Source organism: Phoenix dactylifera, chromosome 4, assembly GCF_009389715.1.
Source record: "Phoenix dactylifera cultivar Barhee BC4 chromosome 4, palm_55x_up_171113_PBpolish2nd_filt_p, whole genome shotgun sequence".
In the NCBI taxonomy this organism is placed as follows: domain Eukaryota; kingdom Viridiplantae; phylum Streptophyta; class Magnoliopsida; order Arecales; family Arecaceae; genus Phoenix; species Phoenix dactylifera.
This window is the reverse complement of record NC_052395.1, coordinates 26,460,042-26,485,610: the sequence shown is the minus strand read 5'-3', so window position 1 is coordinate 26,485,610 and position 25,569 is coordinate 26,460,042. Positions and strand designations below refer to the sequence as shown.

Below are 25,569 nucleotides of genomic sequence, written 5' to 3'. Positions count from 1 at the left end.
CGGGGCTCCACGTGTCCCAGGGCCTTATTAAATGAGGGGAGCGGAGGTGCCGTCCGTTCGTTGTTCAAGGCGATTTGATTCTGCGGACCCATAATGAGGCCCCGAGATCCGATGGGACAGGGCTTCGATTTCGTACCCGATTTATTGATCCGGAGTGAATACGGTGCCTCGGTCTCCGAGGTCAACACGTGGCGCAATCCGATCGGGGGATGGGAGCCGACCCTGCCGATCTGGACCGCCGAGGGGGTCTATATAAACCCCTTGAGTTTGCCCTAAGGGTTTTACTTGGCTGCTTCTTATTTTCGTTGTCTTTCTCCCTCGCTTCCTTCCTCAACCGAACCTCGCCGTCGGTGCCCGGAGCGATTTCCGGCGATGTCTAGTAGGTTCCTACCCTGCAACTGCTAGGGTTCCCCTTCCTTTTCCTTCCCCAGTTTTCATTCTCTGCTTTCGATTTCACTTCGCTCCTGTAAAATGGGTCTTGGTCCGGACGAGGTAGGGTCCAGCCTGTCAGGGGAGGAGTTGGAGTTAATCCGCTCCCGGTTTTTCTTCCAGCCCGGGTTTCGTCTCGAAACTGCAGGGCCGGAAGACAAGGTGACGCGGCCGCCCCCAGGTCGGATCGCGATTCACCGCGAGACCCTCTGGGCCGGCCTACGGTTCCCTGTCCACAGGTTTGTGAACGACTTGCTGGTCGAGTACCAACTTGTCCCAGCACAGCTCACTCCGAACTCGTTGAGAACCATCATCGGGTTCCTGTCTCTGTGCCTTGGGCATGGGGTCCCGATTTCAGTGAGTATTTTCCGCCGGTGTTTTCTGTTGAAGAAGAACCCGGCGGACGCGGAGTGGCTATACTTTGCCTTCCGAGGCGGTATGTCGCTCTTCCGCGGGGCCCCTTCCTCTATATACGAGTGGAAGGGGAAATTTTTCTTTCTGGCGTCTGAGGCGCCGTGGGGGTTTAATCCGAGGTGGGGACACCCTCGGTTGAAGGCCCTTAACAAGCTCTCCGAGCCCTCGGGGAGGGAGCAGAGGACCCTGGATTCTCTCCGAGCCCTCGGGAAGGGCTACGACCTGACCGAGCTCCTACGGCAGGACGCCCTGGCGAGCGTGGGTCTGAGCTCGGCGCGCCCCGAGGGTAAGGGTAGTTACATTACCCCTTTTTTTTTGTCCTTTGTTTTTACTGCTAATGGTCTAACACTTGACGATATTTTTGATTTCAGATATTCCCCATATGCCGACCAGCAACACGTCGCTTTTTTCTCGCCTGAGGAGGCGGGAGGCCGAGGCCAGGGGAGCTATACCCCGGCCTCGGAAGAAGGCGAGGCTGGCCGGCGCTTCTACGTCGGCCGAGACGAGCGGCCCCGAGGCGGGGGCCTCCTCAGCCGACCCGAGGCGGGCGCGGGTCGTCGACGATGCGGGCCCGTCGGCCCCTCCTTGCCCTGCCCCCGTTTCCCAGCGGGAGGGCCCGGCTTCGGGTTCCTCACTGCGTCCGGGGCCCGAGCCGACCAAGGACCCTGAGGCAAGCGGCCCCAGAGTCCCTGGGCCGGACGCGCCGAGCTTCTCAAGGTACTTCGAAGAGGAGTCGGATGAGCCGGACTCCCCTATCCCTGTGGGGAGTTCGGCTATTCATGATGCTGAGGTCGCACGCGTCGTGTTTCGGCGTGCGATGCTTCCGGCGGACCGGGCCGAGTTCCGGAACATTCCGTTGGAGGACATTGTTGACAGTGCCTACTGCAACACTGCCCGGGTAAGTCCTTTTCTTGATTTCCTTAAAGTTATTAGCGAGTCTAGATGTTTTTAACTCACGATCATTTTGTCTCTTTCTTTACAGCATATTCACGAGCTCGATTCCCTGGTGTTCATCGCCCGGGGATGTCAGGAAGAGACCCGGCGGGTCAGCCGGCAATTAGAGCCGGCTAAGAAAAGGATCGCCGAGCTGGAGGCAGCGTTGGCCGAGGCCGAGGCTCGGAGGGCGGCCACCGAGGCCGAGTGCCTCGCTATGGCGGAGGGGCTCAAGGAGGAGAAGGCTGCTCACGCCCTAACCAGGTCGGCCTTGCGCGCCTCGGAGGCGCGCCTGGGGGAGGTCCAATCCGAGGTTGCGGGCCTCAAGTATGAGGACGGGGTTTTCCGCCTTCGAATCGAGCAGCTCGAGGCCCGAGAGAGGAGGGCACTCGAGCGAGCTGATCATGCCGTGGAGCTCTTCAAGGGGTCGCAGGAGTTCCGCGACATGTTAGAGGAGGAGACGGTTGACGGGTTTCTCCGGGGTTTCGAGAACTTCCGGCTGCAGGTGATCCGGTACTGCCCCCAGTACGACTTTTCGACGGTCCGTCCAAGGATGGACGCGGGCTACGGGTCCGACACGGAAGACCTTCCTGCCATTTTGACATCCGAGGCAGGATTGTACAAACAAGACCCCGCCGAGCCTTCGACGAGGGCGGCCGAGACGGAGGGTGTCCCGGAGGCGGCACCGGTGGCCGAGACGGACGACGTCCCAGAGGCGGCACCCGAGGCCCCTGCCCCCGACCCCGAGCCTGTGCCGGCTGAAGATCCCGAGGTCATCACAGTGCCAGACGATCCCCCGGATGCAGCTGCCGCCGCTTAAGGCTTGGCGCATTTTTTCATGTCAGCGGGCGAGATTGTGGAGGCACAGGCGGAGAAGATGGATCCTTCCCTGATAGAGATGCTAAAGAAGCGTGGGCAAGACAAGTCAGGGAGAAAGAAAGGTGCTGACTTGAAACGGGAAGGGGGATGGCATGATCTGGAAAGTGCTAAGCCAGTTGGAGAAGACCCCGAGCCTGTGCCGGCTGAAGGTCCTGAGGCCATCACCACGGACGACCCCGCGGATGTTACTGCCGCCGCTTAAGACTTGGCGTATTTTTTCTTTTTCATTGTATCCGGGGTCGGCTCTTGAATGGCCGACCTCCAATTTTGTAATTGGCCTTCCGGCCCTTTGTCAATGAAAAATACTTTTGTCATTTTATGCTCGTCTTTCCCTTTCTTGTCGTGAATGAGGCTAGGGTCTTAGCTAACCGCCTCGACGACCTCTAACTCTGTATTTTAGTTCTCAGGCCACTTAACGAAGTTGCCCTTTTCCTGAGTTATACCTTAGCCTTCTCGGATCTTAGTCATTCCGAGCAAAGGGAGCTCCGAGCTTAGGTTTCCAGAAAATTTTCCTAAGTCCTATAACTCGGAACTTAGAATCGCGAAAGTCGTCACGTTCGGCCTTTAGGGAAATTCCAAGGCATTGAGGTCGGGCCTTAGCCCTTCGAGTAGGACCGGGCTAGGTCTGTTCGTGCCGCTACTCGGGGGAGTCTAGTCGGTTCTCCGAACTTGACTTCCGGGTCCTTTGTAAGGAGCGCGGGCTAATAGTCAAATTATCGCCGAAGGTTTTCATAGTTACTGTTCTCGGACTCTGCCGAGATTTTAGTGAGTAAGGCTGGAATCTCTGAAGATCGCCTTAGTGTCTGTGTTCGGCTGGTGCACTCGCGGCCGGGACCGCTTTCTCAGCTAGACATCGGAGTCTATGTATGGGGGCCGAGTCGGGCCCTAACTTACGAAGACTTTGTTCAAGTTGAGACTTGACGAGTGGAGACTTGTCGAACGGAGCATGCATAATGCAGTTAGGAGATCGGTCTTAAGCCGACCCATTGTAGTAGCCCGACTTTGGGGCGGGATAGGACTCCAACGTTAGATGATTAGCGGTATGTAGATAAAATTTGACAAGGAGGGCATCGAGTTAGATGTACCTCTTGCATTCTTGGAGTTGTGTTCCACATGGCGGAGTAGGTTGCTTCCCTTCCTCGTCGTCCTCCGGAGTCATTTTGACTTGTAAGGGGGCTCGGGCTTCTCACGGACCCGACGACACCCACCGAAGTTGAGAGGATCTGGGGAGGCTTTATTGATCTACAGTTCTTTTCGAGGTCGAGGGAGCTTGAGACCCTCTGGTCGGACCCTGGGGCGCCTCAACCTTAGTCGAGGAGTCTTGTGTCAGGTCGGCGGGCCTGTGGGCGCTCTACCGAAGTAGGGTGCGCGCTAGTTCAATGGCAGAGCTCTGCTTCAGAAAGTATTGTCCGCTTCGGGGATCGGGGATCGTCGACCGCTCCCGGGGGTCCAGTTTGTGGCGCCCCGGGTGGAACCACCCTTTCCACCCCTCACGGCTTCGTCCCGAGGTCGAGGGAGTTTGAGACTCTACGGTCGACCCTCGGGGCATCCCGACCTTAGTCGAGGAATCGTTCGTCAGGGGATCGGAGATTGTCGACCGCTCCCGGGGGTCCACTTTGTGGCGCCCCGGGTGGAACCACCCTTTCCACCCCTCACAGCTTCGTCCCGAGGTCGAGGGAGTTTGGGACTCTACGGTCGACCCTCGGGGCATCCCGACCTTAGTCGAGGAATCGTTCGTCAGGGGATCGGGGATCGTCGACCGCTCCCGGGGGTCCACTTTGTGGCGCCCCGGGTGGAACCACCCTTTCCACCCCTTACGGCTTCGTCCCGAGGTCGAGGGAGTTTGGGACTCTACGGTCGACCCTCGGGGCATCCCGACCTTAGTCGAGGGATCGTTCGTCAGGTCGGTGGGTCTGGGCACGCTCTACCGACCTGCGACGCTTCCCGAGGTCGAGGGAGTCTGGTTCTCTACGGTCGACACTCGGGGCATCCCGACCTTAGTCGAGGAATCGTTCGTTAGGGGATCGGGGATCGTCGACCGCTCCCGGGGGTCCACTTTGTGGCGCCCCGGGTGGAACCACCCTTTCCACCCCTCACGGCTTCGTCCCGAGGTCGAGAGAGTTTGGGACTCTACGGTCGACCCTCGGGGCATCCCGACCTTAGTCGAGGGATCGTTCGTCAGGTCGGTGGGTCTGGGCACGCTCTACCGACCTGCGACGCTTCCCGAGGTCGAGGGAGTCTGGTTCTCTACGGTCGACACTCGGGGCATCCCGACCTTAGTCGAGGAATCGTTCGTCAGGGGATCGGGGATCGTCGACCGCTCCCCGGGGTCCACTTTGTGGCGCCCCGGGTGGAGCCACCCTTTCCACCCCTCACGGTTTCGTCCCGAGGTCGAGGGAGTTTGAGACTCTACGGTCGACCCTCGGGGCATTCCGACCTTAGTCGAGGGATCGTTCGTCAGGGGATCGGGGATCGTCGACCGCTCCCGGGGGTCCACTTTGTGGCGCCCCGGGTGGAACCACCCTTTCCACCCCTCACGGCTTCGTCCCGAGGTCGAGGGAGTTTGAGACTCTACGGTCGAGCCTCGGGGCATCCCGATTTTTGGCCGGGGAATCTGAGGATCACAGACGACCCAACATTAGAAGAAAATTACAGTCATCAAAATGAGAGAATTATTCGCAAAAAGGAAGCTGAGCCCATTGTCCTGATTGTTCTGAACCCCTAGGGGTTTCATTGGTGGTACATTCGTAGATTCTCGGAGTTCCAGCTTCGCGGGATCGGAGTCCCCTCCAGGGACTTCAATTTGTATGCCCCTGGTCGTTGTACCCGAGCGATTTGATACGGCCCTTCCCAATTCGGGGCGAGCTTTCCTTGCTCGGTCGGTTGAGAAGCCTCGGCTCTCCTGAGGACGAGGTCCCCTACTTTGAAGAGCTTGGGCTTGACTCTGGAGTTGTAGTATTGGGCCGTTCGCTGTTGGTATCTTGCCATGCGGACCTGGGCGACCTCTCGTGTCTCTTCGACGAAGTCCAAGTTGCTCCTGAGCTGGGAGGAATTGGTGTCGGGGTCATAATGCTCCACCCTTGGAGAAGGCAGGCCGATCTCCAACGGGATGACGGCCTCAGTGCCGTACGCTAGGTTGAAGGGGGTCTCTCCTGTGGGCAGTCGGAACGTGGTCCGGTACGCCCAAAGGACATTGTACAAGTCCTCGACCCACTGTCCTTTGGACCGATCAAGCCTAGCCTTGAGTCCCTGCAAAATAGTGCGGCTAGTTACCTCAGTTTTCCCGTTTGTCTGGGGGTGAGCAACCGAGGTGAAGCGGTGATCAATGTCGAGCTCGGAGCAAAATTCCCTGAAATGGACATTGTCAAATTGGCGACCATTGTCGGATATAAGGATACGGGGTAGTCCGAATCTGCAGATTATGGACTTCCACACGAAGTCCCGCATCTTTTGCTCGGTGATTCCGGCGACGGGTTCGGCCTCGACCCATTTGGTGAAGTAGTCGATGGAGACGACCAGGAACTTTCTTTGTCCGGAGACTTGGGGAAAGGGCCCCAGGATGTCGATCCCCCATTGGGCAAATGGCCAGGGGGCGATGATAGAAGTCAGCAGGGCCGAAGGTCGGCGCTGGATATTGGCGTTTCGCTGGCACCGATCGCATTTCCGGACGAAATCCGTCGCATCCTTCTGGAGTGTGGGACAGTAATATCCTTGCCGCAGGATCTTGTGGGCCAGTACCCGACTCCCCATGTGATTTCCGCAGATCCCTTCATGGACCTCTTGGAGGGCATAGTCCGCCTCGGAGGGGCGGAGGCATCTGAGAAGGGGAGAAGTGAATGATCGACGATAAAGTCTATTCTCGTACAGGACATACCGGGGGGCTTGGCGCTTGATTCGGCGAGCCTCCGTCTCGTCATGAGGTAAGGTCCCGTCTTGGAGGTAGCGGACGAGCCCATCGATCCAGCTTGGCTCGGAGTCGATGCACATGGTGGGCTCGGGTTCCTCCATGCTGGGGATCTGGAGATACTCGAGCGTTGTTCCCTTGGGAAGCTCGCTCATGCGGGAGGTTGCCAATTTGGACAGCTGGTCTGCCCTGAAGTTTTCCGCCCTGGGAATGTACTGAATATTGAAAGAATTCAGGGCAGACGTAAGTTCCCGCACCTTTTGGAGATACTTTTGCATGGATGGCTCTTTAGCTTCAAAGTCTCCTTGGATCTGGTTCACTACCAGCTGGGAGTCGCTGAAGGCCGTCAGGTCTTCCACTTTCAGTTCTTTCGCCAGCTTGAGCCCGGCGATGAGAGCCTCATACTCGGCCTTATTGTTCGAGGCCGGGAATTCGAGGCGCAAGGCTTGCTCGGCCACTACTCCGTCTGGACTGGTGAGGATGAGTCCGGCTCCGCTACCCCCCGAGGTTGAAGACCCGTCCGAGTGCAGGACCCATAGCTGCCTCGGGGCTTCCTCCGCGGATACGGGTGGCAACTCGGGGTCGTCCGGCAGAGTACACTCCACGATGAAGTCGGCGAGTATTTGGGCCTTGATAGCCGGCCTGGGCCGATACTCGAGCTCAAATTCCCCAAGCTCAACCGCCCATTTGGCGATCCTCCCCGCACGATCCGACCTTTGCAATATTTGCTTCATAGGCTGGTCGGTCAATATAGCTATTGTGTGGGCCTGGAAGTAAGGCCTGAGTCTCCGAGCCGAGATGATGAGAGCGAAGATGATCTTCTCAAGTTTAGAATATCGGGTCTCAGCATCCCTGAGAACCCGGCTGGTGTAATAGACCGGCTTTTGGAGCTTGTCCTCTTCCCGAACGAGGACTGAGCTCACTGCGGCCGGGGAGACGGCCAGGTATAGATAAAGAACCTCGCCCTTCTGGGGCTTGGTGAGCAGCGGGGGAGAGGCCAGAAGGCTCCGGAGCTCTTCAAAGGCTCGCTGGCATTCTTCTGACCACCGGAAGTCTTTCGGCCGTTTGAGGCTTTTGAAGAAAGGGAGGCAGCGCTCGGCTGACCGAGAGACGAACCTTCCCAAGGCGGCAACTCGCCCTGCGAGCCGCTGCACCTCCTTAACTGTCTTCGGAGGCGACATCTCTTGCAGTGCCCGGATTTTCTCCGGGTTAGCTTCAATTCCGCGCTGGGTCACTATGAAACCCAGGAACTTGCCCGAGGTGACCCCGAACGCACATTTCGCCGGGTTGAGCTTCATTTTGTATCTTCTGAGCTTGGCGAATGTCTCGTCGAGATCGGCTATGTGGTGTTCCGCCGCTCGGCTTTTCACCAGCATGTCGTCCACGTAGACTTCCATATTTCGGCCGATCTGGTCTTTGAAAATTTGGCTAACCAGTCTCTGATAGGTGGCCCCAGCGTTTTTCAGGCCAAAGGGCATCACCTTGTAGTAGTATGTGCCCTTGTCGGTGATGAAAGCCGTCTTCTCCTCGTCTTCTGGCGCCATTCGGATTTGATTGTACCCTGAAAAGGCGTCCATAAAAGTTAGCAGTTGGTGCCCTGAAGTAGAGTCGACGAGCTGGTCGATGCTTGGAAGGGGAAATCTGTCTTTCGGGCAGGCCTTGTTCAGGTCGGTGTAGTCCACGCACATACGCCATTTCCCGTTGGCCTTCTTTACGAGGACTATGTTGGCGAGCCAGTCCGGGTAGGAGACCTCCCGGATGAAGCCGGCTCCGAGGAGTTTGTCCACCTCCTCGGCCGCAGCACATTGCCGTTCCGGGGCGGAGCCCCTTTTTTTCTGCTTTACAGGCCTGCTGGTTGGCCTCACCTGGAGTCGGTGAACCATAACCTCAGGGTCAATTCCCGGCACGTCCGCAGGCGACCAGGCGAAGACGTCAGCATTGTCCCGCAGGAAGCTGACGAGGCGATCCCTCTCGCGGGCGCCGAGGCCGGAGCCGACCTGCACGGTTAGCTCGGGAAAATTTTCTTTTAGTGGAACTTGAACAAGGAGCTCACCGGGCTCTACTTGCTTCTTCCAGAGGGTGTCCCTCGCATCGAGGGTTTCTATGGGCAATGAAGGGCCCGTTGGCTGAATTGTCGCCTCGGTCGGTTGCTTTACTCCGTGGGCCGCCGTGTAGCATTGCTTGGCGACCAGCTGGTCTCCTCGGACCTCGCCTACTCCTTGGCCGGTGGGGAACCGCATGAGCAGATGGTGGGTTGAAACTACGGCTCGAAGGGCATTCAGCCCTGGCCGCCCAAGGATGGCGTTGTAGACCGAGGGCAGTCGGACCACCAGGAAGTCCGTCCTCACAGTGCTCTCCCGGGGGGCGAGGCCAACTGTGACAAGGAAGCTGGTCTCACCTTCGACCGGGACCGAATCTCCGGTGAACCCGACTAGCGGGGCGTTGATCCTCCGGAGATGTCCTTCTGTCAACCCCATTTTTTGGTAGGCATGATAATACAAAATGTTGGCTGAGCTTCCATTGTCAACTAGGACACGCTTTACATCAAACTTATTTACAATCATTGAGATGACCACAGCGTCATCGTGAGGGGTCTCGACCCCTTCTAAGTCCTCGTCCGAGAACGAGATGACTTCATCAGTGCGTGGGCGTTTCGGGGGTGCTCCCGGGGCGGCTGCTCCTGCTGAGACCCTTCCAATCATGTTGATGGTGCCGGCAATGGGCCTGTTGTCGTCTGGATTTTCGGTTGGTACGACATCCTCCGCCGGCCTCCTTTCCTCGCGCCGGTTTCTTACGAACCGGTTGAGTACTCCTCGACGGATGAGTGCTTCTATCTCGTCCCGGAGCTGGAAGCAGTCCTCCGTGTCGTGCCCACGGTCTCGGTGGAAGCGACAGTACTTCCTGGGATTACGGGGAAATCCCGTGTCTCGCATAGGCGGCGGGGGTCGGAAGAAGTCCCGACCCTCGATTTCCATCAGGATCTCGGCCCGGGGGGCGTTGACGGGTGTATAGTTCTCGTACCTCCCCGGGTATGTCCGAGGCCGTGGTGGGGACCTCGGTCGAGGAGGGGTCCTCTGCTGAGGTCGCCCCTGCTGACGGGGCGGGCTCCTCAGTCTGGAGAGATCCTTCTTTCGACGGGGGGATCGGCTCCTTTGTCGGTCGCGCTCCTCGCGGCGCTTCTTCTGCTTCTTAGAGGCGGGCTCAATTGCTCCCCGCCTAGAGGCGACTGTCTCCTCGGCCTTCGCATACTTCCGGGCCCGGGCCAACATTTCGGTGAAGTCGGCCGGGAAGCTCTTCTCGATGGAGAAGAGGAATCGGTAGGAGCGAACCCCAGTCTTCAGAGCCGACATGGCTATCGACTGGTCTAGCTCGCGAACCTCCCATGTGGCGGTGGTGAAGCGGTCCAAGTATTCCTTGAGGGACTCCCCCTCTTTCTGTTTGATGTCGAGGAGGGAGTCTGACGTCCGTCGCTGGCGCCGGCTGGCAGCAAAGTTGGTGGCGAATTGCCTGCCGAGTTGCTCAAAAGAGGACACCGTGTTCGGCTTCAGTCCAGAAAACCAAAGCCGAGCGGTCCCTCGGAGGGTTGCTGGGAAGGCCTTGCAAAGTATGGCCTCCGAGGACCCTTGTAGGGCCATGAGGGCCCGATAGCTCTCCAAGTGGTCGAGAGGGTCGGTGATTCCGCTGTAGGGCTCCACCTGAGGCATTTTGAACCTTGCGGAAACCGGCTCATCCTCGATCCGGCAGGAGAAGGGGGACTTGGTAGTGAACTCAAAGTCTCCCTCCTGCCTCGCCTTCTTACTGTGGAGCGCTGCAATTTGGCGCTCCAAGTGCTCAACCTTTCTGTCGAGCTCCCCCACCCGCGGGATTGTCGCCGCGGTTTGCGCCGGCTCACGGCGGTCCGGGGCTGACTCAGCCTCAGAAGGCTGGAGTCTTCTGTTGAGATCCTCCCCCGGTAGCTCTCTCTGGGGGGAAGTCCGTTCTTCGTTATTGGCTCTGGAGGAGCCATGTAGATTCTGGCCAGGGAGGACCGGGCCGTTGGAAAGAAATTTCGGCGGGACCTGGGCCCGCGGGGGAAGCGTTGGTAAAGCTTCCTCGCGTCGCAGGCCCTGAACGGCGGCGGCCAGGGCCTGGACTTGCTGTACTAGGGCATTGAACTGTTCCGGCTGGACCTGAGGAACTGGGTCAGCCGGAGTTGGAGAATTCTGGACGGAGCGTCCAGGACTTTGCGGGGGACGCCGGAAGACGTTGGAGGCTCCCTTACTTCTCAACTTCATGACTGCTACTCGGTCCCTTCCTCTAGCGCCAACTGTTGCTGGAAATTGGACCCGGGGGCAATCTTCGGTCGAGGGAGAGGGAGCTGCGGGTCACCACGGCGGGGCGGCGACCAGTCGGCGGGCGGCGTCCTCCGTCTGGGGTGGCTGGAGAGAGGGAGCAGGAGGTCCTCACAGCGGGGCAGCGATCCGTCAGCGGGCGGCGTCCTCCGTCTGGGTGCCTGCAGACAAACCGGTGGCCGGGTTTTCCGGCGCCGGCCCTCCGACGCTCAAGTCAGGGAGGGGGCAGATAGTGTAAGGAGGAGATGAACAGTGCTTGTAAGGCGCGGAATTTCCCAACCCCCTCCTGAGAAGCTAAGGCTCCCTTTTATAGGTGGGGGTCGGTTTACCTGTGATGCAACAGGGCGAGGCCATAGTACGGCTCGGCATGTGGCTCAGGTCGGCGCACGGTCAGGCGAATCATTGTGCCGATGTCGGCGGTAAGGGCGTCGTACGACCCGAACCAGTACGCTACCAGGCGAATCATTGCATTGGTGTCGGTGGTATGGCCGAGATCAGAGACTTATCATGGTTGACCAGACTCTGCTGGGCTAACTTGCCGTGGAGAGCCGAGGATCCGTAGATGTCAGGAGCCATGCGCATTAATTGTGGAGTAAGCCGGAGATCCGCATTAATGGTGGAGTAAGCCGGAGATCCGCATTAATGGTGGAGTGAACCGGAGGGTTACAGCGGCCATGCGCAATAAATGCTGAAGCAGTGGCAGGGTATGGTCCTCAGTTGGACCTCGAAGGAGTACGGCCGTAGTAGGTGGCTGACAAGGGTAGACCTTGAGCGTCAGGATTTTCCTAGGTCGGAGGTCTCGAGGTCGGATGTCTTGAGGTCGGGCGTTCCGAGATCGGACGCCGACTTCAGCTGTTCAGGGTCGGCGATTGTGCGGCTTCTTGGGGGCATTTGTGTCACTTGGGGGGGAAAAATCTTATTCCACCAACAATTTTTTTTTTTATTTTGCCACCAAGGTGGTAACCGGTAAGGAGGCGATAATTTCATTCGAGTTGTCCGGATTTAAAATGCGCGGGCGTCGATTAAATTAGAGAATCGGATGCCCCACGTCCGGACGGCTCGTTGGCAGATATACTTTTCTTCTATCTGTACCGAGATGACGCTGGAGTGACGTACCCACACATGAGGCGCTGAGTCCAGTAGGATGAGCTCATGGGTCGGAGAAGGCACGCGAAAACCTACGACCTGTATCGAACATTCTCTGGTGGAAGGGGGGCCCAGTAGTGGGGCTGCTACGCGGGTGGGCTGCTCCCTCCCCCCCTCCCCTCCTTTTTTTTTTAATTAAAAAAAAAGATTTTTTGTTTTTTTTTTGGTTTTTTAATGATTTGTAAGTGAAGACGGAACACAGTGTCGATGTTCCGTTTGGACCGTTCAACCGACGGCCGAGAGTTTCGGAGGATGGGCTCTCCGGAATACGGATGGTCGAGTGCCGCACGTGACGCTGATGGCAACGGCACGTATGCGTCGTGGGCGCCAGCTGTAATAGCGCCTGGAAGGAAACCAGGAAATCCTGCCTCCTGTTTCTTCTGTTTTCGGCGTAGGCTGCTCCCTCCCCCCCTCCCCTCCTTTTTTTTTTAATTAAAAAAAAAGATTTTTTGTTTTTTTTTTGGTTTTTTAATGATTTGTAAGTGAAGACGGAACACAGTGTCGATGTTCCGTTTGGACCGTTCAACCGACGGCCGAGAGTTTCGGAGGATGGGCTCTCCGGAATACGGATGGTCGAGTGCCGCACGTGACGCTGATGGCAACGGCACGTATGCGTCGTGGGCGCCAGCTGTAATAGCGCCTGGAAGGAAACCAGGAAATCCTGCCTCCTGTTTCTTCTGTTTTCGGCGTAGATCTGGCTCCACTGACCGCCTACTTTCACAACCCTTCCTTTATCTGCCACTAGCCTTTTGCTAGATTCTTCCCACCTTTTGTTTTTGTTTGAGAACAAGCTTCACCGCACCTTTTATTCCGCTCATGGTTGTAGTCCATTTCTCTAGTGAAGTCGTTGTAGTGTAGCAGATTAAAAGTGAGCTAGCTAATGGCCCACCTATTTTGTCAGAAAAACTTATGGCCCAGTTTGGACAAGGTCATGCTTTGAATAACAGCAGCTATAATATTATAAATTTTTAAGCCTTAATATCTGCAACAATTGAGAAACTTTTTACCAATATGCTATCTTTTAATTCTAGAAATTACCAAGAAATCAACTTTTTTGATACCTTTTGCTATTTCTTTACTTTTGGAGAATCTATTGCAACTACTGCTAATCCATCATGCAAGAAAGATTGGTTTCATGATGCAACCACTTATTATGATTTAACTTAGATACTGAATTTCATTTTGCATCCTTGTTTTTTCTGCTTAGCTATTGTTTGATATATTTTCTGATAAAAGAAACCATAGACAATGAACTACACAAAGAGTTGCCCTCTTTTAAATTTTCTAGACATTCCAAGTTCTTTTGAAAGTGGAACTTGATTCCAAATCACTTAATCCGATTGCTAAAAATTTTACTAACTTGACGAGTTGGTACTCCTACTCTTTGAGATTTAGTCCCTACATAATTGATATTTTACTTTTATATGCACATCAAATCATAATTTTGCACATAGTTTTTTTTTTATATACATTTTTCTTTTTACATTGTTGCGCATGAATGTATATAGAATTAAAAAATAAACAAATGAATGTTGCTCAACAAGAAATAAATGGAAATAAAATTTTTAGTTAAAAAAAATAAACGTAGAATGATTTTTAATTGCCAAATCTCAATTTATACTTAGAAAATTTTAATAGTATAACAACTCAAAACCTCACTCAAAATAGTTAGTCGACAGATATTATTTAAATTTTTTGATCCTATATAAATATTCAAAATCTGTGCTATAGTGTTTTCTACTTTATATAGGTTATAGGTTAGATTGATTTTGATATTATATATAACAATCTAAAATTTTATTTTAAATAATTAGTTAAAAAATATTATATACGTACGAATCAAATTCGGAGGACTCAAAATGTGCTTGGCTGAAAAAGAGCGGCATGCAAAATTTACGTGCCACGGGGCGCAGGGACCCAACCCGCGACTTCATGGCTTGCGACTTGTGATGGCTGAAGAATTTATTTAAATTTCAGACAGTCAAAGCCCCGTCGTAAAACAAATCCATTTATTGTACGGTTCGCAATTATAGTCAGATTCATCATTGTACGGCCGGCGTCTAAGCACTGTTAAAAAAATTCTATCACCAAATAAACCAAGGCATGTACAAAAAAATAAATGGCTCGAGTAACTATTAACAAGCTACGATCGCGGTCAATAGTCAATCAGATGGACATATATTGCTGCTTGAAGCCCTAATAATTCTGTAAAAGTTTATCAACTAATTCATGAAACAAGGTTATTTTCATTTTAGAACGTACACCCTGGCAATTGGCATAGATGAGACACCAATCACCATCATGCTTTGGAGGTACTGTTAATTGTGTCCTTAAAAAAAAGCTATTGATTGGGTGGTTTTATCTGCGGCAAATTATTCTGAAAAATTTTCTCGACGGAAGCTTTTGTGAGTCTTTCGAAATTTATTATTTTTCTAATTATATATATATATATATATATATATATATATATATATATATATATATATATGCTCATAGAAAAGGAAAAAAAGGAGAAAGAGACAAGCCCACCCCCACGTACCTTCACTGGGCCCCCGCCCGCCAGGAGAGTGTTCGATGTAGGCAGAAATAGCGGTGTGTTGGGCACTCCAATCGATTTTACTCATATCCTCCCTATTCGTAGGCTTGACTCGGCTATCCCTCTAAGCTCCGGCTCGAATCCTCCATATGAGTACGTCACATCTGACACCACCAAATCTACTAGAGGTTCAATAAGCACTCTTAGGCTCCATATCCAAGCAATGGCTGAAATCATATTTTAATCGACGCTGCAACGATTTGAACTTGGAACTATGAGGATGGAAGATTATGTCCAGTACTACTAGGCTACCATCTTGGTGGCTTTTTATATATTCAGAACTAGATTAATGTGAGTGATTCGTTGTAAAGAAAAAAGAATTCAAGATGCATCGCAATCAAACCAAGCTGCATGACATGACAGTTATCGCCCATCTAGGCTCGATCACAGGGCATTTCCCCCCACAAGTCGCATTCATGTTTGTTTGTTGGTAAAATAATCACACTCACGTATTTGTTGTTGTGAAGTCACCCAAGGTTTAATTGCATAAAAGAGTCCTGCACGCATGTTTTTGACCCCGTTTCTATCGTTCGGACATGTAGGAACAGGTGACAGCTGGAAGAGAACTCGTAAATAAAACGCACCGACACAGGCCATGTCTTTCTGATGCAACTTCTGTACTTCACGTGGCTGTTCACTCATCTTGTTAGCTAAATTACGAGGGTTAATAAATTAATTAATTCTTACCAACTGTAGCCTGGGATGACGTGATGTTGGCCTCCGCACATGCTATGTTTCTTTGCTCCATCCAACTCTTCCCAAAGCCCAATTTTTTTTTTTTTTTAAGAAAACAATAGTTCATATAATTCTAGCTTGAGTACATCCAGCCATATCAAAAGAAAGTAAAAAAACAACGGAGTGGGACTATCAGCTATTGATGTCCAAAGAAGCTCAATGATTTTTTCGAAAAAATATGCATGCATGGAACTAGTGCGATAATTTTTTTAAAAACTATTTATAAATTATATCATAATAAAATATACTGAATAGAAAGATTTAATAATCAAAATTTTGTTATAGTAATAATTTTTTATGATAGCCAAGTAACAATTTTCATCATCAATACTAAAATCTTGTACTGATGCTTTCCTACAAATACTTAAATTCCAACATCACTAATATTGGCCCTTGATGATGCGTAGAATATAATTATTTCTAATAATAAATAAGTATAACAAGTAGAATATTTTAATCAAAATTTTTGTTATACTAATGGTAGCTGAATATTGTATTGTCAACAACATCATTAATATGGATAAATTTTAATGATGGTCGAACACAGTAATGCCGATGTCGTCCGTATCAAAGTTGAATGGAGAGCTCTGTACAAGTTGAGTAGATTTTATTGGAGGAGAAGAGGATAGAGTGATCCAAAGACAATAGATATTGCCGAAGAAGATAGAGAGGGAGGATTGGTGAAGTGCACATGCGGGCAGGAGGGGAAGTGATGTTTGCTTGAAATCTCCATCTATCAACCTGAACAGTTCAAAAATCTGCCAGAAACTCTTGCTCCTGCTCCTTGCCCGTTACTATTTATTTATTTATATTTATTTCGGCTAGAGTGATTATTTTTGGAAGTAAAATGTTGTATTAAATAAAAATAAAATATGAAACTTTCTGGATTATTTTATTGTTTTCAACTAGTTCGGCTATATGAGACAGCTCAAATTGATAATCCACATTGCCAGGCAATTACTGTGATGGAGAATTTGTGCATCCTTCATGCATAATTCTCAATCAAGCATGCAGTTTTTTAAATAAAGCAAATTCATCATATCTTGTGATACAGAGGTTCGCAGCAATTTCCTAAATCCATGTCCTGAAAATCAAACTCAGAAGCCTCTATTTTAAGGAAATCATGCTAAACCAATTCATCTAGAACTGGTTAAACTTTCCGAGCTAATTGTAGCATGCCTCCGGAAAAAAGGAAAATAAAAACAGCTACTATAACACCCAAATTCATGTCTATAATTAGGCATAATCATGGCAAAAAACTCCTTTCCTTTATTTAGCAATATCAGTATATCTAAGGGAATGAAATTAGCTTTAAGCAAGATGCTAGAGAATAGAGCACAGACGCATAGTCATCTCAGATTAAGTCTTCTGAGTGGTGGGCTGCAAATAAGACCATCCAATCGGCCACGCTATTTGTCTCCCAATAGACGTATGTGGTCCACGATAGATTATTCTTGTTTAACAATCTGTGAACATCACATAGCAGTAAGCTCGAACTCGCATCAGACCCTGACAGTACATGTATTCATAAAACGGCAACCTTTTTTTTATTGAAAAGGACCTTTTTCTTTTCCTCAAGTAATCAATTCAATATTCAAGAAGTGCCGTAGAGCTGCCCTTGATCCCACATGGCCCACCGACACCAATTAAAACTCCTGATTAAAGCGCCACATGAAGCTACGAGTGAGATCCAGCGAAGATAGTACAGAGATATCAAAGAGACATTATTGATCCTAAATTGGCCTTCAAGCCTCTTCTCACTGTATTACTACATATGTAGCAGAGAGAAAGTAAATCTCTCGTTCTCACTTGGCTTGTACGGCCCAAAAGTTCTGAATGAGGCTATTCTCATTGTATTGCAATGTATAGGGACATGACAAAGTTGTCAAGTAGATAAACTGGAAGGTGTTGCATGAGGCTTGTGTAGAGATTAGGAGAAATATTTTTAAGTATTCTCATCCGTCCTTAATGCGAGATTTAGGGGTGGTTACATGAAACTGTGGAGTTCCATGGTTCATTACCATCGGCATGGCCGTCGCCCCTCCTGCCGACCCCTGCCCTTCTTTACTCCCGCCATCAACCCGTGACAGCTCTCTCTCTCTCTCTCTCTCTCTCTCTCTCTCTCTCTGTTACAAAAGGAGGCCCGCCTGAAGAGAAACAACTCACAAGTCCACGTCTATTAGTACGCTCGCTTCCCTATTAAGTATCCCTTCTTCCTATCTTTATTCCGCTCGCTCTATTCGCCGCTATCAGAACGTGGCCATAGATCTCGCCTTCTTCCCATTTCCCTTTTAACTGTGCTTCTTCCCTAATTACCCATTCTCGAAGCATCTTCTTCTTTTTTTTTTCTAGTCAGGAAGGAATGGGAAAGGGGAGGGGCCTCGGAATGGGAAAGACCAGGCTCTTGGCTTCTTTCCTCTTCTTCTTTCTTCTTATTTCCTCTGTCCGAGGTGACGATCCCTACCGCTTCTTCACCTGGAACATCACCTACGGCGACATCTGGCCTCTCGGCGTCAAACAACAGGTCCTCCTCCTCCTACTCCTCTCTCTCGTTCATCTCGTTTCTCAGTGTTTTCTTTGAAATGAGAGAGCTTTTGTTAAATGATTTGTTCTTTGGTGGCGGATTGCAGGGGATTTTGATCAATGGCCAGTTCCCGGGGCCCCAGATCGAGGCAGTTACCAATGACAACCTCATCATCAACGTCTTCAACAGCTTGCCGGAGCCATTCCTCCTCTCCTGGTCGCTACTACGCTCCCCGTTACTATTCTCTTCTTTTTTTTCTTCCCTCGTTTTCTTCATTACGAAATTATTCTTTTATGAATGTTACGCTTCCATTCATGGAGGTCATTGGCGAGATCGAGAATTCAAGGTCCAAATCTGTGTCTTTGGGCAACAATCAGAGTGACGTGAGAGATGCCGACGCCACTTCTCTGTTGCCTCTTCTGAAAGGCCACAAATTAGTGGATGGACCAGTTCCAATGGACCGGTCCAATAGTAATGCTCGCCGCATTGCCCATCCTTTACATTTAAACTCTTCGAGATCAAAACGGTGATGAGAATTCATCCTGTTATTCACCGTAGATACGCTTCGGGATTTGGACTGGCTCGCTGGACCGGGTCCATCCACTAATATTTTGGGAAAGGGGGGCGAAATCGAGGACACGATGAAAGGCGGGATTGGATTGGCGCTCCTTTTAGTTTTTAGATCCGTAGGAGTAAACAAAAAATTACTAAACAATCGAAAAGGGTGGGCGGCAGCGGGAAGCAGGAATCCCACCCCTTGCGTCGTTGTGGTCACGGGTGGGTATGGTATAGATTCGTCTTCAACCTATTAAATTTTATCATTTTTTAATGTGGTTTAATTGGTCTCCATGACATCTGTAATCTGATGTCGGTGCAGTCCAAGCTGCCCTTGGATTGAGATCCGAAGGTTAGCATGGAATGTGCGGGACCCGCTTTTATATTATAGGTCTCATGTCAGCCGGCCGCTTATTTATTAGATCTCATGTCAGCCGCCAACATGCGCTAGAGATGGTCGGCGGTGAATGGTGGGAGTAATTGGGCTTGGGCCCTTGATGGACTTGGCTCAGTAGAGCTGACCTCTTTGCAGCACCAGAGGCCGGGTGAACGGATCAATGGCAAAGTGCTGTGTTATAGAAATTAGGGTCCACCACCAAGGTGGTAGCACAGTTGGAACAGAGCTAAGATTTTACAGAAGTAACCTAAGTTCGAAATGCGTGAGCGTCGATTAAATATGAGGACCGGATACCCCTTGCCTGGTTTATCAGGTAGAGTCGTCATTTAGTCCGCCGATACTGAGGTGGCGCTGGGCGACGTACTCACATGTGGGACAACCTACGGGTCGGAAAGAGCACGCAGAAACTTCTGACTTGCATCGAACATTTTCTGGTGGAAGGGGAGCCCAGTGAAGGCTGCTACGCAGGTGGGTCCCCCCTCGCTATTTTGTACCAAAAAAAAAAAAATAGAGCCAGTGTTAAATAGCTACCAGAAAAGTTAAAATAGGCCTAAACCTAGGTGCTAAATGTGTGGGTCTAAACCTGAGGTGTTAAATTTGTAAGCTTCGGTTAAGGGCCTTAATGTTTAATTAGACAACATGGGTTCTGACTATTATTGAAATCACCACTTATCCTAAAAGCTTAAGCTTTTGGGGCAAGTGATGATTTCAACATGGTATCAGAGTAGAGGTTTTGAGTTCGAAACCTATCTCTACACTCTTTAACCCCATTATCAAAAAAAATTTATTTGTTGGGCTCACCCATTAAAAAAAAAGTCCGGCCTACACGTGAGAAAAAGTGTAAGAAAATATAAAATATATAAGTAAATCTACTCCATTCTATCAGCTTAAACTTGTAAGACAAGTGGTGATTTCAACAACTATCGTAATTGAATAGATCAAGAGTTATCTAATAATTTACCAATTTCACAATTTGTTTGATCGTGACAAACAAAGCTGACATCTTTGTTGACATCTTTGTTTGATCCTAAATCATCTGATTGTTTTCCTGAAGCACTGTGCTAGTGACCATGTTCGATAGAGCACCAGATTTTTAAGCGTGGACTGGTGGGAAACATGCGTAGTTGTCTATGTGCAGAAGAATTTCATATAACAGTTAGTAGTCGTTTTGATAAGATTGATTAAATCACTTAATGGAACACCACGGAATCAGGAGGTCTTATTCGTGCTAATGAAACCAAAAAAATGCAGCAACATATGGACTGTTCTTGTTTCATTTGAATAGTTTTGCTGCACAATCAGTTTTTTCCCATCGTGCCTGTTATACGAGAATTCTGACACTGATGTATGGGGTTTTAAATGTTTGAGCAGGAATGGGATACAACAGAGGAGGAATTCATGGCAAGATGGGGTCTATGGCACCAACTGTCCCATCCCACCTAGGAGGAACTTTACCTATGTGCTGCAAGTCAAGGACCAGATTGGAAGCTACTTCTACTTCCCCTCTCTCGCATTCCACAAGGCTGCTGGTGGATTTGGTGGCTTCAGGATCCTGAGTCGTCCACTGATTCCTGTGCCCTTCCCTCCTCCTGCTGGAGATTATACTTTGTTGATTGGCGACTGGTACAAGGCCAACCACACTGTAAGCCACCCTAACTGCAATAATTTCTCCCGTTGACTGTCGAGATCGAGCAATATTGAAAAAAACGAAAAGCACTAAAGCCCCTCATTTTTTTCTACTTTTGCACATAAGCATTGTTCTGTGTTTCTATCAAGTACTGGATCTTCATCCTCACTTATACTACTTTGATTTCTTCAGTCTAGCATGAGCTAGCGAGTCTTTAGTTTTGTACTTTAGTTGCCTAGATTTATCATTATTTGATATCATAAGTTTTTATTTTTTATTTTTTTTTTCCATTTGTAGGTCCTGAAGTACGTATTAGACAGTGGCAGGAATCTTCTTTTCCCTGACGGTGTTCTAATCAACGGCCGTGGATGGAATGGGAACTATTTTACAGTTGAACGAGGTATTCCTCATCTTCTTTTATCTATAGACAGCGGATACTGTCTCTCTGTTCTTCCATTTTCTGTGTTTTTATCTCAGTACACTATGATATACATTAGACGAGTTATATTTTGATTCTTACAGGTAAAACATACCGGTTTCGGATATCCAATGTGGGGTTGGCAACATCTCTAAACATAAGATTTCAAGGGCACACAATGAAGCTGGTTGAGGTTGAAGGGTCTCACACCCTCCAAAATACCTATTCTTCATTGGATGTCCATCTGGGCCAGTCTTACTCGGTCCTCGTCACAGCTGATCAGCCACCACGGGACTACTACATTGTGGTTTCCACCCGATTTACCCGCACTGTGCTCACCACCACTGCCATCCTCCATTACAGTAATTCTTTCGGAAAACCTGTGGGTCCACTTCCTGGAGGGCCTACCACCCAGATTAATTGGTCCCTCAACCAGGCCAGATCTATTCGGTATTATATTTCACTTCAAAATATTTAATGATCATGTATTTATCTCCTCATTTTTCTGTCATCTTGTTCGCCCCTTAATGTGCATCTGTTTATCCTTGTGCACTTGAGCCATTTAAGCTTCTCTGAAGATAGTTCATGAATATAGTCTCAAGCAATTCAAATAAGCTCTTTAATTATGCCAATGTCCTTTTTGTAAATAAAAAGTTGCTTCTTGTGCTGTATCAGTGTAGTGGTTTGTATCTAAATGTGATCCTAATCCTTGGTTATACAATTTATCCCCATCTTATGGTCACTAATCTCTATCATTAAGCTTTTTCTTAATATAATTAGGTATAATCTGATTTAGGAGCTTTGCTCCTACTTCACCTTAGAATACATGCAATTTGGTTTTCCATATCTCACCTTAAATTTACTTTACATAGACTGTTGAATTTGCACGATCGTAACCATGCAAAATCTTTTCTAGACTATCAACGTTATATTTAGCACGTATATATGGAAGCTAAAGCTAATATGTTTGACAATATGGATAGATCTTTTGATGTGGTTTGCTCTAATTTTATTGATTTACTAAATTTCTTATTCCACTCTGTAGATTTTCAAATTAACGTGGATCGCTGATCTTTTCTTATCTAAAAACCAGATGGAATCTCACAGCTAGTGGGCCAAGGCCTAACCCGCAAGGTTCCTATCACTATGGGCTTGTCAACACTACCCGAACCATTAGGCTTGCAAACTCTGCACCTATCATCAATGGCAAGCAGAGATATGCTGTCAACAGTGTCTCCTTTATTCCAGCTGATACTCCCCTGAAACTTGCAGACTTCTACAAGATTTCTGGTGTATTTTCACTTGGAAGCATTCCTTATAACCCAACATTTGGAGGTGGTTATCTCCAGACCTCTGTCATGGCAGCTAATTTTCGAGAATATGTTGAGATTATCTTTGAAAACTACGAAGACACCGTTCAATCATGGCATATCGATGGATATTCCTTCTGGGTTGTCGGGTAGTAATGAAGAACCTAAAGCATTTTCGCCAAGAATTTATGTTTTCATTCTTAATTACCTATCGTAATCGAGAATTATTTGGAAATCTGCAGAATGGATGGAGGGCAATGGACAGCAGCTAGCAGGAAGTCTTATAATTTGAGAGACACTGTTAATCGTTGCACGCTTCAGGTAATTATTGAGAATTCAAACATTCATTTTTTCCTCGCTCTTTGACAGATTGGTGAATCATGATCTCAGAGCTTTAAGGTTTAGTAATGGCAAAAAGATAACTTCTCATTTTCTGACATAGCTGCTTGTGAGTTATTTAATGCCAGTTACCTTTTCATAATTTTTCTTTTCAAAAATTCTTTTAGCCAGCGGGCTCTACTTCAAGCACAACTACCACATTACATCACATCACTTTGAGGAAACAAACTCATTGTCAACTATTTCAGCCTCTAAGCAATGCATCTTTTCTATGAGCCTGCTAGTACGAAATGTCTATGACTGGAAAACTCTAAATAAAAGAAAATGATTTGAGAGTATCCTATGATAACCCTGTTTAGTAGATTCTGCCGTAATGTCTAGGCAAGCTGTCAAAATTCTGTGCCCCACTGAATTTTCTGTATTTAATGTGGAAATTGCATGATGATCTCTTGGACTTTTGGATTGTCCAAAACCATGGTGCAGCTCCTCTAAACCAACAATAACTGGAAATATGTAGATTCAGCTGACTTATTTAGCTTGGGAAGTATAAGCACAATGAGTTTGTTCCATCTTTTACCTTTGGATTATCTGATACATTGGCGATATTAAACTCATTTCAGGTTTACCCCAAAGGATGGACTGCTGTCTATATGCCTTTGGATAATGTAGGTATGTGGAATGTAAGGTCTGAAAACTGGGCTCGACAATACTTGGGGCAGCAATTCTATCTCCGCGTGTACTCTCCAGCAAATTCGTGGAGGGACGAATACCCAATTCCTAGGAATGCACTTCTTTGTGGCCGGGCTGCAGGTCGTCGAACAAGACCGCTCTGATCAAGTGCATGTCAAGATATTGTCACGAGGGGGTGACAGATTGTTCACTTGAGATCAGATGGCTAGTTTGGGCGATATTGCTAGGAACTCAGCTTGGAACTCCGCTTGAGCCAGCTATTTTTATTCAAAGCAATTCTTATATCTATTTGCTGTTTCCTTAGCTGCTGCAATGGTAACCATTGTTTGCGGTAAAATCAGGTTCTGTATGTGTATTACTCCATATGTTGTTTCCTTGCAGTGTATTTTTAGCAAGATCTACTAGGCTCAGCTAGCTTCATCTGAGTTTACTGCTAGTACATGATTTCATAATCATTCCAGAAAATAGAAAGTAGCATGCATATTTTATAATCAGCAGCTTAATTTGCAGAGTTATCACAGTTCAATTTTGAAGAAAAAAAGGGGGGGCAATCTGCACTTTTTGTTAAATTTGATCAACTCATTTATATGGAAAAACAAGTCATTGCATAGAGACTGCAGGCTTTTCACTTCCAGGGACTATAGAAAGTTATATGTCATTCAGCTTTTTTTCCAATTCAAAGATTTTTACTTATCAGCCAATGGGGAAAAATCTTATAAGAACTGGCAATTATTTGACTGCTATTTTTCCAATATCATCATGGGTCCTAGATATGATAATTTGGTTGATTTGCTTTTACAGCAAGGTTTGTATAATATCTCCTCATAGGTGGTATGTTACATCTGCTATCCAATTGGAAACGTAGTTTGCTTACTGGCTGAACGGTTGGTTTAGTTGCAGTGCTGAATTTTTTACCGCACAAAGTGGGCGTGTAAATATAGTTATGCACAGAGTGGATAACTATATTTTATGAAAGATTCAATGCTTGATGTGGAACTGTTCTCAGAAGTATAGATGGCTTGATGCCAAACATATATAGACAGGAGTATGAGACAACATTTTGGCTTCATAAACATTTATACGTCGACATCCAGGAGATAAATTGCCCTTGTGGTTATGTTTGTCCAATATTATCTAAATACAAACATCTGCAATGCTTGTCTTATTGTTACAATAAGCATTTTTCATTTCATTTCGACAAATGTTTACTTTTGTATGTATTTCTTTTGTATTATAGAAAGGAATACAAGGGCGTTGCCTCATTCACACCATGAGTGATGCTTGTGAAAGAAAAGTATACATGACTGGGATAATAATCTGGTTAATAAAATTCACTCGTCCATATCGAAAGATCCATTTCTCTTGCTTCTCTCTCTTGAATAATGCAAAATTTGAAGTAATGCAAGTCCTTATTAAAGAAAGATGCTATGCATGGGATGCTCTTCGATCAGCAAAGATTCCAGTGCAGACATACTTGGACATAAGGTTGTTAATTAGCTTCTATCAAACTTTTGTTTCTCGCATTCCAATTGCTAGAGATACTTGAAGTTTAGCTTTGCATTTTCAGAAATAATGCATCTTAACATAAAGATCTTATCTCTGATGCTAACATTCATTAGGGGTTAATATGTAAGATTGCTTCTAGTCCTGGCATTCAAATTGCCAGGAGCAGTTCAAACTTTATTTTGGAATTTTTACACGCAAGACCCTGACATAAAGAACATGTACTTATTATTGGCGTTCGTTAAGGGTATCATGTTTGATGGAGTCCCAGCACCCCAAATGGCAGGACCAGCTCAAACCTTATTCGGTATTCTTACATACAAGACCCTAGCAGAAAAATATAGATCTAATGCTAAACATTGTCTTAGGGGTTATATGCAATTGCCGAGCCGCCCGGTCCAGTTCCAGTTCCAGCACTTTGAGTGCCAGGCCGGACTTGGGTTGTATCTTTTGCGTGGAAAAAGAAACACTTCGAAATTTGTACGGTGGATGATCCGATGGTAGATTCATGTGAAGGAAGATTAATCCTACTTTAGGGCTAAGATGCAACCCGACCTCTACATTTGCACTAGTTTCAGTGTACCTCTTGGCGGGACTAGTTCAAACTTTATATTTGCATTCTTACATCTAGCACCCTAACATAAAAAGCGTGTACAAAATTTTCGTTCCACCATATTTGAACTAGTCTCGTGACGGGATTGGTTCAGACTTAACATTGGCATAGGTTAATCCTACTTTGGCGCTAAAGATGCAACCCGACGTCTGCATTTGCACTAGTTTCGGCATACCTCTTGACGGGACTAGTTCAAACTTTACATTTGCATTCTTACATATAGCAC

General features: G+C 48.3%; 1 protein-coding gene across 1 annotated transcript; it reads left to right on the top strand.

Moving 5' to 3' along the window:
• Window positions 1–17,489: 17,489 nt before the first annotated feature.
• Window positions 17,490–23,721, top strand: LOC103707198 (L-ascorbate oxidase homolog). Its single transcript, XM_039126022.1, has 8 exons — window positions 17,490–17,891; window positions 17,998–18,107; window positions 20,215–20,485; window positions 20,768–20,870; window positions 20,993–21,338; window positions 21,982–22,347; window positions 22,441–22,519; window positions 23,158–23,721. The coding sequence occupies exons 1-8, from the start codon at window positions 17,730–17,732 to the stop codon at window positions 23,368–23,370; spliced, it is 1,650 nt and encodes a 549-aa protein (XP_038981950.1). The 5' UTR covers window positions 17,490–17,729; the 3' UTR covers window positions 23,371–23,721.
• Window positions 23,722–25,569: the final 1,848 nt, after the last annotated feature.